The 13,604-nt window shown below is 38.0% G+C and overlaps 1 protein-coding gene across 11 annotated transcripts in view; it reads left to right on the forward strand.

The window, feature by feature from the left end:
• RGS7 (regulator of G protein signaling 7) overlaps window positions 1-13,604 on the forward strand; it is a 433,144-nt gene that overhangs the window by 364,183 nt on the left and 55,357 nt on the right. For all 11 annotated transcript variants that reach the window (XM_081039368.1, XM_081039369.1, XM_081039359.1 and 8 more), the window contains 3 exons: window positions 4,764-4,828; window positions 5,778-5,854; window positions 5,961-6,042. In XM_081039368.1, coding sequence (XP_080895494.1) covers window positions 4,764-4,828; window positions 5,778-5,854; window positions 5,961-6,042 — 224 coding nt within the window. The remainder of the gene's footprint in view (window positions 1-4,763; window positions 4,829-5,777; window positions 5,855-5,960; window positions 6,043-13,604) is intronic.

The following is a 13,604-nucleotide window of genomic DNA, read 5'->3' on the forward strand; positions in this document are numbered from 1 at the left end:
AAGTGTCAACTGTAACTGTGAACATACTGCACTAGTGAGTTTGGGCCCCTCCAGTCATGACCGTATCCACAGTGCTTCCCACTCTGCTCTCCCAACCTTTCTCTTCTTTCTCTTTACCAAAGAGACTTGTAGAAATCCCTTGAGTTAATCTGACTTCTAAATAACTCCTGAAAAGATCCTACTCATTCATTTATTCATTCTTTCACTCATTTGAGAAATACGTGTGAAATAGCTACCTTATACCTGGGGCTACCTGTCCACAACTTTGTTTCCCAGGAATTTAGAGAAAAATGCATTCTAGGACACCTGTATTAAACGATGCATAACTTCTTACTGATAAGTCATCTAAAAAATACCACCCTCCTTTTGCTTTTATCCATTAGTTTAGAAATCAAGGGGTCTTACCATGTTTCCCCGAAAATAAAACCTAACTGGAAAATAAGCCCTAGCGTGATTTTTCAGGATGGCATCCCCTGAACATAAGCCCTAATGCGTCTTTTGAAGCAAAACTTAATATAAGAGCTGGTCTTATTTTGGGGGAAACATGGTATTTTGAAAAGAACAAAGATTAAATGACCAGAATCAATAAAGCAAGTAGAGGGTTGCTTTATCATATATTATGGAAAATGACGAAAATATTCTGGTAATCAGGACTCTACCGCAGGGCTCTGATATTATTATGAGAGTCTTGATATTATTATGAGAGTCACTGATAATTCTGAAATAAATGAAGAAATTGTACTGTTTGATGACCATGCTGTTGTCGTCGTCCTCTCTTTCTCGGTCATCCATCCTGTAAATCTTCTGCCCAGATGGGCTTTCCCTGGCACCCGGGGAGACTGAGTTTTCAGGAAAATGGAATTAATAGGTCGTTGTATTGTAGTTAGGTAAGATGATATACTCTCTTTTCTTCTAGTGACTAAACGATTGATGGCAGGCCCTTAAGAAGTGACGCAAAGAAGATGCCAAGAAACCTTCAGTTTACATTAATAGATTCTTTCACTTGAGAGTAGAGGACAGAAGTAATTGAATGTGCCAACAATAATTTCCTCTCCAGGCAATTCCTTTTTACAAAATGGTGTTATATGTACATCTGGATGTTTAAGTTTATTTGATGTCTTTTTAACAACGATTGCTTTATTTTTCAATTAGAGTTGACATACATTATTATTTTCTGGTGTACAACATAGTTATTAGATATTTGTATAACTTACAAGGTGATTACCATGATAAGTCTAGTACCCATCTGAAACCATATATAGTTATTATAATATTATTGACTATATTCCTTATGCTGTACTTTACATTCCTATGACTATTTTGTAGCTACCAATCTGTACTTAATCCTTTCTCCTTTTCACCCATTACGCCAACCCGCCTGCCATCTGGCAACCATCAAAATGTTCTCTGTATCTATAAGTTTGTTTCTGGTTTGTTTGTTCATTTATTTTTTTCTTTAGATTCCACATATAAGTGAAATAAGATCATACTTGTCTTTCACTGTCTGACTTATTCCACTCAGCATAAGACCCTTTAGGTCCATCCATGTTTTTGCAGATGGCAAGACTTTTTATGCCCAAGTATTATTCCATTGTGTATATGTACCACCTCTACTTTATCCATCCATTGATGGATGCTCAGGTTGTCTCCATATTTTGACAATTGTAAATAATGCTGCAGTGAACATATGGTATCCCTTCAAAATAGTATTTTGGGTTTCTTCAGATAAAAATCCAATAGTGGGATTACTGGGTCCTTCTTTGTCTCTTATTGTAGCCTTTGTTTTAAAGTCTAGTTTGCCTGGTATAAGTATTGCTACACCAGATTTAATTTTTTGTTTCCATTTTCATGAAATGTCTTTTTCCATCCCTTTACTTTTAGTCTGTGTGTATCTTTCAATCTGAAGCAAGTCCCTTGTAAGCAGCATATGTAAGGGTCTTGTTTTCTTATCCATTCAGCCACCCTGTCTTTTGACTGGTGCATTTAATTCATTTACATTGAAAGTTATTGTTGATAGATATGTAGTTACTGGCATTTTATTATTCATATGTTTTTTTCTTCTTCTTTTTAAAGAAGTCCCTCTAACAATCCTTGTAATACTGGTTTGGTGTTGATGAACTCCTTTAGTTTTTTCTTCTCTGGGAAGCTCTTTGTCCTTGATTCTAAATGATAGCTGGGTAGAGTAATCTTGGTTGTAGGTTGTTGCTTTTCATCGCTTTGAATATTTTGTGCCAGTCCCTTCTGGCCTACAATGTTTCTGTTGAGAAATCAGCTGCCAATCTTATGCAAGCTCCCTTTTAGGTAACTAACTGCTTTTCTCTTGCTGCTTTTAAGGTTCTCTCTTTGTCTTTAAACTTTGGTATTTTAATTATGATGTGTCTCGGTGTGTGGTCTTTGGGTTCATCTTCTTCAGGAGTCTCTACAGTTCCTGAGCTTATGTGTCTATTTCCTTCACCAGGTTAGGGAAGTTTTGTGTCATTATTTCTTCAAATAGTCTGTCAATTCTCTGCTCACTCTCTTCTCCTTCTGGGACCCCAATGATGCGAATGGTGTTATATTAGATGCTTTCACAGAGGTCTCTTAAACTGTCTTTGTTTATTTTGGATTCTTTTTACTTCTTGCTGTTCTGATTGTACGTGAACTTTTAAATTGCTGATTTGATCTTCTTCTTCATCTAATGTACTGTTGATTCTCTCTAATATATTCTTTATTTTAGTTATTGTATTCTTCATTTCTGACTGGTGCTTTTCTATGTTTTCTATCTTCATTTTTATTTTTAAATCTCTTTGTTGAAGTTCTTACTGAGTTCATCTACTCTATCCCTGAGATCATTGAGCATCCTTATAACCAATGTTTTGAACTCTGTGTCTGGTTGATTTTTGTCTCCATTTTGTTTAGTTCTTTTCTTGGAGCTTTGTTCTGTCCTTTCATTTGGGAAATGCTTTTTTGTCTCCCCAATTTAACTGTCTTCCTGTGTTTATTTCTATGTATTATATGGAGCTTCAATGTCTCCCAGTCTTAATAGCGTGATCTTATGCAATAAGTGTCCTGGGGGACCCAGTGGCGCAGTCTCCCTGGTCATCTGAGTTAGGTGCTTTAGGGGCGTCCCTTGTATGTGTTGTGTGTGCCCTCCTATTGTGTGCCCTTCAGCCTTGGTTGCTGTTTGCAAATGAAATGGAGGGATTGACTCTAGGGCTGATTGGTTTTGAGGACTGACCATGACTACAGTGGAGGAGCTATTGTACAGGGACTGACTGTACAGAACAAGATTCACTTTAGCAGGGCTCTGGTGCCTGTCCAGTCTCTCCTTTGGGTGTGTCACCCACAGAGGCAGCTGGGTGGTGCTTAGTCCAAAGCTGGCCACTGGGCAGGCTGGTGCTGGTGCTTCCTGGGAGGGGCCCCACTGCAGGCCAAGTTTAGCTACAGCCTGTGCACTGCCCTGGGCCTCCTGGCATGAGCCACATAGCAATCCACAGATGTCAGCCACCCATGCTGGGCTAGGAAGTTCCTAGGAGAAGCCAAGTTAAAAATTGAGACTGGCTGCCTCGAATGCTAGGCCTGGGGCTGCTCAACAAAAGATGTGGGGCCCACTGAGACCAGATGCCTCTTGTTTGGGTTTTGTGAACTTTGAGAGATTTTAGAATGGTCCTCAGCATGAGCCAAGGCATGCCATTTGTTTGGAAAAGCTACTGGAAGCAGCTTGGGTGGGCCTGCAGTGAATAGGTTACATTCTCTCAGTATCACCAAGGAAAAGCACACGGTATTAGCCAGGTTGATGGAGACTCAGATATGGCAGCCGCCTGCATCTATAGACTGGGAGCAGGGAAGGCTCAACAAAGAAACAATGGATTCTTCCAGGACTTCTGTCTGGGAGGAAGCTGCCCCTCCAGTACTTGCCTTGAAGCCAGATAATTCAGATCCTCTCATATATTCCTTGCAACTTTTAAGCAGCTACTCCAGCACTAGAACTCAGGGCAAGTGAATCCATCAGTGAGTGAATCTGTATGCAGGCCCTTTAAGAAGAATGCCTGGGACTACAGCTGCCGTCCTTCTCACTCATCCACAATCTCTGTGGGTTTTCACAGCCAGAAGTGGTGGGGACTTGTCTTCCTGGCACTGGAATCCCTGGCTGGAGACCCTGGTTTGGGGCTGGGACCCAATGCTCCTGAGAGGGGACCTCTGCAGCCAAGATATCCTTGCCAATTTTTAACCACCACATGCAGGTGTGGGACTAGCCTGTTCCGTGTCAGGAACAGGCAGTCTCAGCGTTGCTTCTCCTGTGTATTCATACTTGTAGGGCTTCTGTACAGATAGACTTCATGTGATTCTCAATGATGGTTGTTGTATAGTTTAATTGTAATTTTGTCGTGGTCCTAAGAGGAGGCAAGCACAGCATGTACCTAATCCACCATCTTGACTGGAAATCTCATCTGATGTCTTATTTAAAAGGGTTTGTTTTTTCTCTTTAATTTTGAAGGAAGCTAAAATTGTGACAATTATTAAATAAAAATAAAGAAATGGTTCCCAAGTTTCTAAACATGTTTAATTATTTATAGCACCATAAATACCACTATGTAACAGTAATAATATTACAAATTATTTATTTTTGTCTAAAAAAGATAAATAAAGAAAATTACAACTTCAACTTGGGAAAAATGGTGACAAAGACCAATGTGTCTTGATTTGTAATGCTATATTTTTATTTTCATGCTTCACTGTTAATAAGTTGGCAAGAAATTATTGTTTTTGCTTTTTTGTTTCAGCGGTTTACCTCTGCAAGAGAACAATGCAGAACAAGGCCAGGCTGGAGCTAGCAGACTATGAAGCTGTAAGTATTAGGACTTTCTGGTGAACAAAGTCATAAAATGAACAGGAATAAGGCCCATGGTCATTTCTGGGTGCTCTATTAACTTTCTACATTCGTGAGTTTAAGGATCAGATTTCCAAGGGATCAGGTAGCATAATGATGTAATAAATCTCTGACAGAACTGTACACTTGAAACCTATGTAACTTTACTAATTACTGTCACCCCAATAAACTTTAATTAAAAAAAATCTCTGCTTGCTTGCTTGCTTTCATCATTCTCGTTGAGGATGGTGAAATTCTAAATATACAAACTCAGAGTAGAAGGGCGAAGCATATCTTATTTGCAAAAATTAACAAGTGTAAACACTTTAGATATATACTTACATATAGTGGAGATATACAAACTGAGACAATTAAAGAACACTTATACTGGCAAAATTTTGCAAAGCTTCCAGGTTGGTTACCATCAGCAGATAAAATTAATCTGATGTAATCTGTTCAGTCAATTGCTATGTTGTGATTTACGGAATTTGAAACCCTGTCTAGAAATGGGTAGTAGGCTGCCAAGGGTTCACATTATTGTCAAGAATTGGATAAACTGATTGAATCAGAGTAGAAACATGTTATTTTCCTCTTCCTCAGGGAAGTGGGCACAGAAAAATCCAATGGATTATTCTTGAGCACTTTTTTAACAAAACGTAATTTTAGTATTTTGGACTTTTAGTTGTGTGCCCTACAGTCACTTATTCATAAAAATTACTATTTGTAATAGGTTTCCCTGTTTTCTGCATGTCTATTAATATGAAGATTGGCTGCATCCGTGAGCATGACTTATGACTGAGAACGAGAGTATACTTACTACTTTGGAAATTCTGTATTTGTTTTCTTGATAAAAACATATGGTAGATAAACTAGAAGGGAGTAGTGAGGATGGACACAAGAATGTCTTCACCTATGGTTGATTTTTCAGGAGAGCCTGGCCAGACTGCAGAGAGCATTTGCCCGGAAGTGGGAGTTCATTTTTATGCAAGCAGAAGCACAAGCAAAGTGAGTCCTTGTGAGTCTTTTGGAAGATTTGTTCAAGTTTTGGCCTTGTTTTCACAGAGGCACTACAATTAACACTACTTATTATTCTTTGTTACAATGTTGACAGAGTGGACAAGAAGAGAGACAAGATTGAAAGGAAGATCCTTGATAGCCAAGAGAGGGCGTTCTGGGACGTGCACCGACCTGTGGTAAGCAAACGTGCCAACATGGTCTCGAATTCATAATCTCAGCTTTGGAAAGTGAGGGATGCCCTGAGGAAGTAAGAGAAGAATGTAGTAATCATTTTACCCAAAGCCCTCGTTAATTAATTAAGAAAAGATTGCCACTTTTGTGTAAGATGATCAGAATTCAGTGGGCTCTCAAAAAAAAAAAAAAAAAAAGTCCTGTAATATTTAATTTATAAAACCATGACTTCACTTGCTTACTCACTCTCAGCATTTGAGATACTTGATACTTTTATACACTTGAAAGAAGACTGCGATAAAGAAGTTTTGCATGGCTTACTATGTACATTTTTCTGTATTTATAATAAAAGTATCAGTCAAAATGTTCCTCCCCTAATTTTTCTTTTTAATACCCTATTAACAACCTGCTTTGGATGTCAACTTTCATAGATAAGCATTTTAGATGGCTCAGACTCACATCAGTTTGTACATTTAATGATGTAACTGGTCATTGGTTCTACATGCAATAACTTAACTTAGCTGGTTTTCGTATACAACAGTCTTCAACCATGTGTCTCAGTGTAGCAAATAATGAATGACCTTGAGTAATACCAGAAAACTTTGTGTGAGGAATTAAACAATGAGCGTGCATAAGAAAGCATGTCTAATCTCCTATATTTCTTTCTATTTTGACACTTCATCTTCATCTTCATCTGAAGATGAAGTGTCTTCATCTTCTATATATTTCTTTACTGAGTCAAGGCATTAGAGAATAATATTTACATAGGTATTATTAGAATAAATAACAGTTGCACAGCATCAGACAAATCAAGATTGAGGAGAATACCTTAAAATTGTTCTCTCCACTACCTTCAGGTTCTGAGACCAAAATACATCTGTCTTTCAAAGTTAGTTTCATATATACGTATTTCAATTTCAGACAGCAATGCAATTGTTTGATTCTTTATTGAGTTTTTCCCTTTTTTGAATTTGTAAAAGATTAGAATTGAGATTTAACTGGCTTTCCTACTCAAAATTCAGCTTCAGTTTTATTGCAAACGGTGAAAAGGGATTATGTAAGAATGGCAAGGATATAAAGTAGGATTTTTGCTTGTTTGTTTGTTTAAAGCAATCTCTAGAAGTTGGTCAATACATCGTCTCCATATTTATCCGCTTTATGCCCCTGCACCTCTGGCGGGCCCATCTCCAGCCTCCTGGTTTGATGGCCTGCATTCTCCTGGCTACCTAAGAAAACTCACTTCATGCCAGCTCCCCTGCGCTGCCCACATCCATTCCATTGAAAACACTCATGCTCTCAGAGCGTGTACAGTAAATCCTCATTTATCATCATTGATAGGTTCTGTGACTTGAAGCAAGACAATGCATGACAAAGCCAATTTTACCATAGTCGAATGGGTGGAAACAAGCATTGGGTTCCTAGGGCACCTCTTCAATGTTATAATGAAATGGTTGAACAAACGATGTCATTTAAGGATCTCCTGTAAGATTGCTCCCACCTCAGGACACTCCCCTGCTCCATTGCCTAAGAATTTCTCAGCCAGTGTCTTGCTCTCCATATGTGCTGCTAGGGAAGGATCTGTTCACAGTTGTGTTTTCTCTGAGAGTCAGGCTCTCGTCCTCCGTGCCTCCCCACAGCAAGGAGCACATACGAGTGATCTCCCAGGGGATCCCTGCTGCGTCCCCCACTAGGCCTCTGACTAGAAGGTCATCCCAAGGAGCACCTCGAGGCAGAAACCACCCTGAAGCCGTTGGCTGCATCTCTCTGATTCAAGTGTAGATACTTAAGAGTGAAATGGGCGTGTTTTTGCAATACGTGGTCATCGCTTCTTCTCTAAAGGAAAGAAATAACAGAGCTTCACGTTTTCTATGTGTCTCGGGGGATGGCACTCACCTACCGTCATCCAACACTACCTTCAACTAATTTTTTTTCTTACATTACAACTTTGTGTCCCATTGGCCTTTTTTAAAAAAAAAAAAGTTAACCATTTTGAAGTGGTGTTGACTGCTTCTCACCTTCCACCATGGACATGTATCCTCACCAGTGGTCCACGTGGTGGTTGCTGCTCATTGACAGCAATTATTGATGTTGAGGCAGCTAATCTCTGGGCTCTCTCCCTTAGTATCTGTCTCTTGTTTTTGAACTCTTCGTTTCCCTTACACTTCCATTTTTATTCCGGCTTTTCTTCAGTCTCCTAGATTTAGTCAATACAAGAATTACAACAACCTGGTCTTCCTTAATGTTTATCATCCAGTGCACCTGGAATGAGTCTGATTTTGTTAACTTTCCTTTTCCAGGGATTATTTCCTACCCACTTGTGGAACTTCTTGAACTGTATGGGGTGTAGCCTTTGTCCCCCAAATTTTAATTTAAATGTGTCAGTACTGTAGCCATCTGCCACTGCAACAACTAATCACTATTTCTATCAAAAGCCTATTCTAACCTCATGAAACAGAGCAAACCTCAGCATGTCACCCTACCTACAATATGTATCATCACGTAATAATACCATTAATTCTGTATCCGTATGTGCCAGGCACTCTACTAAGTCAGAGCATAAGAAGCCTATTCAAACACAGTCCTTCATTTCTAAAACTTACGTCCAGTAAAAGCATTTTATGAACATAATGACTAACCCAGATAAGTATGACTGCACCACCTGTTTTCTGGGGCAAAATACAAATGCTTATGGTATGAGGTCTGACAATTAAGTTCTCAAACTTGTTGCAATGATGTTGCTAACATTTTTTGACATCAGAGGGATTATTCATTATGAATTTGTACTAACTGGACAAACAGTTAACCAAATTTACTATTCGGAAGTGCTGAAAGGGCTGCGTGAAAACGTTAGATGAAAACGACCTGAACTTTCCGCCAACAATTCCCGGCTCTTGCATCACGACAATGCACCAGCTCACACGGCACTGTCTGTAAGGGAGTTTTTAGCCAGGAAACAAATAACTGTATTGAAACACCCTCCCTACTCACCTGATCTGGCCCCCAATGGCTTCTTTCTTTACCCAAAGATAAAAGAAATATTGAAGGAAGACATTGTGATGACATTCAGGACATCAAGGTAATATGATGACAACTCTGATGGCCATTCCAGAAAAAGAGTTCCAAAATTGCTTTGAAGGGAGGACTAAGCACTGGTGTTGGTGCATAGCTTCCCAAGGGGAGTTCTTTGAAGGTGACTGTAATGATATTCAGCAATGAGGTAAGCAGCACTTTTCTAGGATGAGTTCGCAAACTTAATTGTCAGACCTTCAAATTGCCATGATTTGCCCATCGACACACAACTAGCAGTGGCAGAGCCAGGCCTGGAACCAATGTATATCCAACCGTATAGTCTAATTCACTAAGGAAGGGGGAGGAGTGTGGCTCCAGTCAAATAAAACAGCTGCAGCAAAGGTAAGATCCCAACTATATGCATCCATCTGCAAAAAGAAGGGGTAAATAGACCGCAATATTCCACATGTGATACAGCTATGTTTCTAGTGTCTTATTATAGGTACATTTTACGTGGGTATTTTACTCATGGATTTGAATACGTTTCTTTAATTTCTTTTGCTGTTTTCAAAAGCCCAGAGTACAGGGCATTTTTCAGATATTGTAGGCTCTGCATTGCTGATCGAGGGGAGCCCAACCACCACATGCAGAACACCCCATTCAGGGGTGGTACACAATACGCACAACAAAGGTCAGAGTCCAACAGTGTTGCCCTAATAAATAGGAGCTCTTATACTCGGATAGAATAATCCTGTGCCACTGATGTGCTGTTTACTTAAGAAGCATCTGAACGTTTTATAAGGAAATAAATATATATCTAATTTACATAAATTATTAGCACATGAAAGACATCAGAAAAAGCACCATTATTTTTATTTTGGTTTTGAAAAAGACTGATTTTAAAAATAAGAACTAACCCACTGAAAGTTTTAAACTCTAGAAATTGATATTCCCCTTAATATTAAAAGTTCTTTATTTGTTAAGGTGAATATCAATATATTTATTTATTTTTTTGCCAAACCCAGAAAACGGAGTTATCCTAACAGTACTATTTGTTGAATATTTATTTAATTTAATTTTTTTCTTGTACTCTCCTACTATTAAGCCTTTCAAAAAAAAGGAAAGAGAACAGTTAATCCTTATAAAGCTTTTATTAACTTAAGTAAAGGTATATTACATTTTGTTCGGTTTGCTTTGATTTGATCTGGTTTGACTCTGTCATTTATTTAATCAAAAATAGGTTAAAACTAGCCAGAAATGTAGCAGGGGAAAGGAAATTTCAAAAAGCAACTGAGAATCTTTATACTTTAAAAGATTTTAATATAAAATATTATATGACGTGAATTTATGCTTAGAGCTGTAGAAAAATATGTAATATGATTTTTACTTTTTAAAAACCACGAGCTCACTTAAAGCAGTATAATCATCCTATTGCACACACTACCTTTATGAAGTAAATTGAGCGTCTCTAAGCATGTTCGTGTTTACTCCAGAAAAAAAGGGGTGTGTGTCGGGGGGCAGGCGAGTCATAATATTGAGGCTCTCAGTTGTCAAGGACTTCAGATAGAATTGCCAAAAACTACTCGAGAAAATGATGGGAGCAATATACTAAATTGTAGTAAATGTCAATAATAATTTGGGGTTAGGGTTGATTTGTGTATTTAATGTTTCAGTATTTTCATGAAGCCTCTTCCAGGGCTAATGCATTAATTAGCCTTGTATTAATATAAAATTGACTTGTATTAATAGAATTTTACTAGTTAAGTTGAAGTAAAATTTCTGCTATCACTGTGCTAAAGGGACTCAAATTTGGAGTTTTGTGCCCAGTTCTAAAAACTATATTTTTTAAATGTGCCTGAACCTCAGTTACGAAGCAAAGAGTGAAGGGACAAAATCAAAAACAAAAATGACAACAAAAATTTGTGAAATTATTAAAGAGATTAGTGATGCAGAAGATGAGAGGTCCCATGGAAAGGTGTCTTTATATTTTGAGATGTTGTTAGGTAAAGTTGGAATGAGACTCAGTCTTATGAGAGCTGACAATTAAGTTTGCAAACATCCTAGAAAACGTGCTACATACTTCATTGCTGAATATCCCTATGGTCACCTTCAAAGTACTCCCCTTGGGAAGCCATGCACTGATGCCAGAACCTAGTCCACTCCTCAAAACAATTTTGGAACTCTTTCTGGAGTGGCCATCAGAGCTGTCGTAATATTACCCTTGATGTCCTGAATGTCATTTCAATATTTCCTTGCTGTTCGGGTAAAGAAAGAAGTCATTGGGGGCCAGATCAGGTGAGTAGGGAGGGTGTTCCAATACAGTTATTTAGTTCCTGGCTGAAAACTCCCTCACAGACTGTGCTGTGTGAGCTGCTGCATTGTCGTGATTCAAGCCATGAATTGCTGGTGAAAAGTTCAGGTCGTTTTCATCTAACTTTTTCACGCAGCCTTTTCAGCACTTCCAAATAGTAAACTAGGTTAACTGTTTGTCCAGTTGGTACAAATTCATAATGAATAATTCCTCTGATATCAGAAAAAGTTAGCAACATCATTGCAAGAAGTTCACGGATTTGTCTCACCTCGTATCCACAAGATAAGATATTATATAACCATTCAAAAGGAGTGTTTCAATGAACTTTAACAATATGGAGAAAAACTATGCTGAAATATGAAATGAAATTCTCTGCATATAAAGTTACATGTACAATGATACCAATTTTCTTTAAAAAATATGGTACTGTAGTCAATAATATTGTGATAACTTTGCACGGTGACAGATGGTTACTAGACTTAGTGTGAGGATCCCATCCTGAGGTCTATAAATGTCCACTCGCTATACATACACCTGAAACTAATACAAGATTGTATGCCAACCGTACTTTAGTAAAGAATAAGAAATATAGATACCTAGAGAAACAATTAGGAGAGGATACGCCAAATGTTGATTGTAATTATTCTGGGATATTTGCTACCATAGATAATTTTAATTTTCTATAAGGAGTTTGCATGACACCTCCACTCTGAAAAAGTATACACTATAAAATATTCTTAGAACTATTAGACTGACCCATAACATCCGGGCCAAGGGAAGTCAGGTTTCTGCCATGCTTTGAAATAGTGAGAATACAACCTGGAGTATGTATGGTATCTCACCTGTGGCACTGCGTTCAGGGGCTACTAAAATGCTGCCATCTTTTGAGCAGCATGAGCAGAATAATTCGTGTGGACGTGGAGAGAGGTGGTCAAATGTATGAGATGAAGTGAGAGGATCTGAGAAATTAAGTTTGGGATGGAGAAGCCAGATGCCAATACTTATCTGTTTTAAATAGATAAGCAGCTGTCATTAGAAGGAGAAGTAGCCCACTTTACTCTGGATAAAAGGAAGTAGATTTTTTTTTTTTTAATGAAGAATGTTTTCGTCCTTTTAATTGTCCAATGGATGGCATCACAGAACAGGGAGAGCTCTGTTTTCTGAACAATCCAGGGTTGTGTCCTAAGGGTCACCTCTCCTGGGTTGTTGCTTGGACCTCCCTCCACACCTAAAATTCAGTGAGTGCTTCTCATCAGATGGTACAGTCGGAGAGTTATTGATTATAGGACTTCAGACTGAAATCTGAGAGTGTACTATTCCAACCAACTTAGTGAAAAGAAAGAGTACATAATTCTTTTGTATCAATTCAGATTTTAAGTTTAGTATGTTACAGATTATACATGATAGTAAACTCACTACAAATAAGGGAACAAGAGAGGAAAAAGAGCTTGAGGTTTACATTCTTGTTCCTTGATTGTTCCTTGGTTGTACATGTTTCCCATGACCAATGTCTATTATTTGCATGTGAAAATAATATCTGCGTCTCTTTTAGCCAATGATGTGGTATTTAGTAAGACGAGGGTGAGATTTTCACACATGTGAAAGCAATCTCTTGCTTTCACATAAATTGTCTCTACCCAATTCGGCCTCATAGACAGAGATATGATGTTTCTCTGAAGTAATTCCAGAAAGCTTATATACATTCCCACAGAGAACATGACTGGATTTTTCATATGTTCCATAATGAGCATGGATTTTCATATATTTTCCATTTCTAAAATAGCATGTTTTGAAATTTGATGTACATCGAGTGACTGCTCCCTTTCTTTTTAGTTCAAAAATGGAATCGAGTTTTTGCGAGTAATACTCTGTTTTTCGGGCTGTTGTTATTGTGAACAGTGGTGTTAAGTTGTTAAATATTTCCATTATTGGCTTCATTAATTCAAATATTGGTAATGTTGATAGTTTTTTTTGTGTTACTCTGGACCAATAAGTTGACTCTTACATTTGAGAGAGTGCTATCATCATAAAAAGAATACCATTTTTGCTATTATTATTTTATGTTATCGATGTAAGTAACATCCAGACCTGTAGAGAATTTTTATAAGAGTTTATTTGAACCAAACTGATAACATATGCGGGGGAGCAAGATCTCAAATGCTCCAGAAAATAAATTTTGCAACTTCTTGTTATTCATTTGAAATTGAGGAGGGAAGGTAAGGAAGAGGACATGGAGGTGGGAAAAAG

The sequence above is a fragment of the Rhinolophus hipposideros genome (assembly GCF_964194185.1).
Source record: "Rhinolophus hipposideros genome assembly, chromosome: 26".
NCBI lineage: Eukaryota > Metazoa > Chordata > Mammalia > Chiroptera > Rhinolophidae > Rhinolophus > Rhinolophus hipposideros.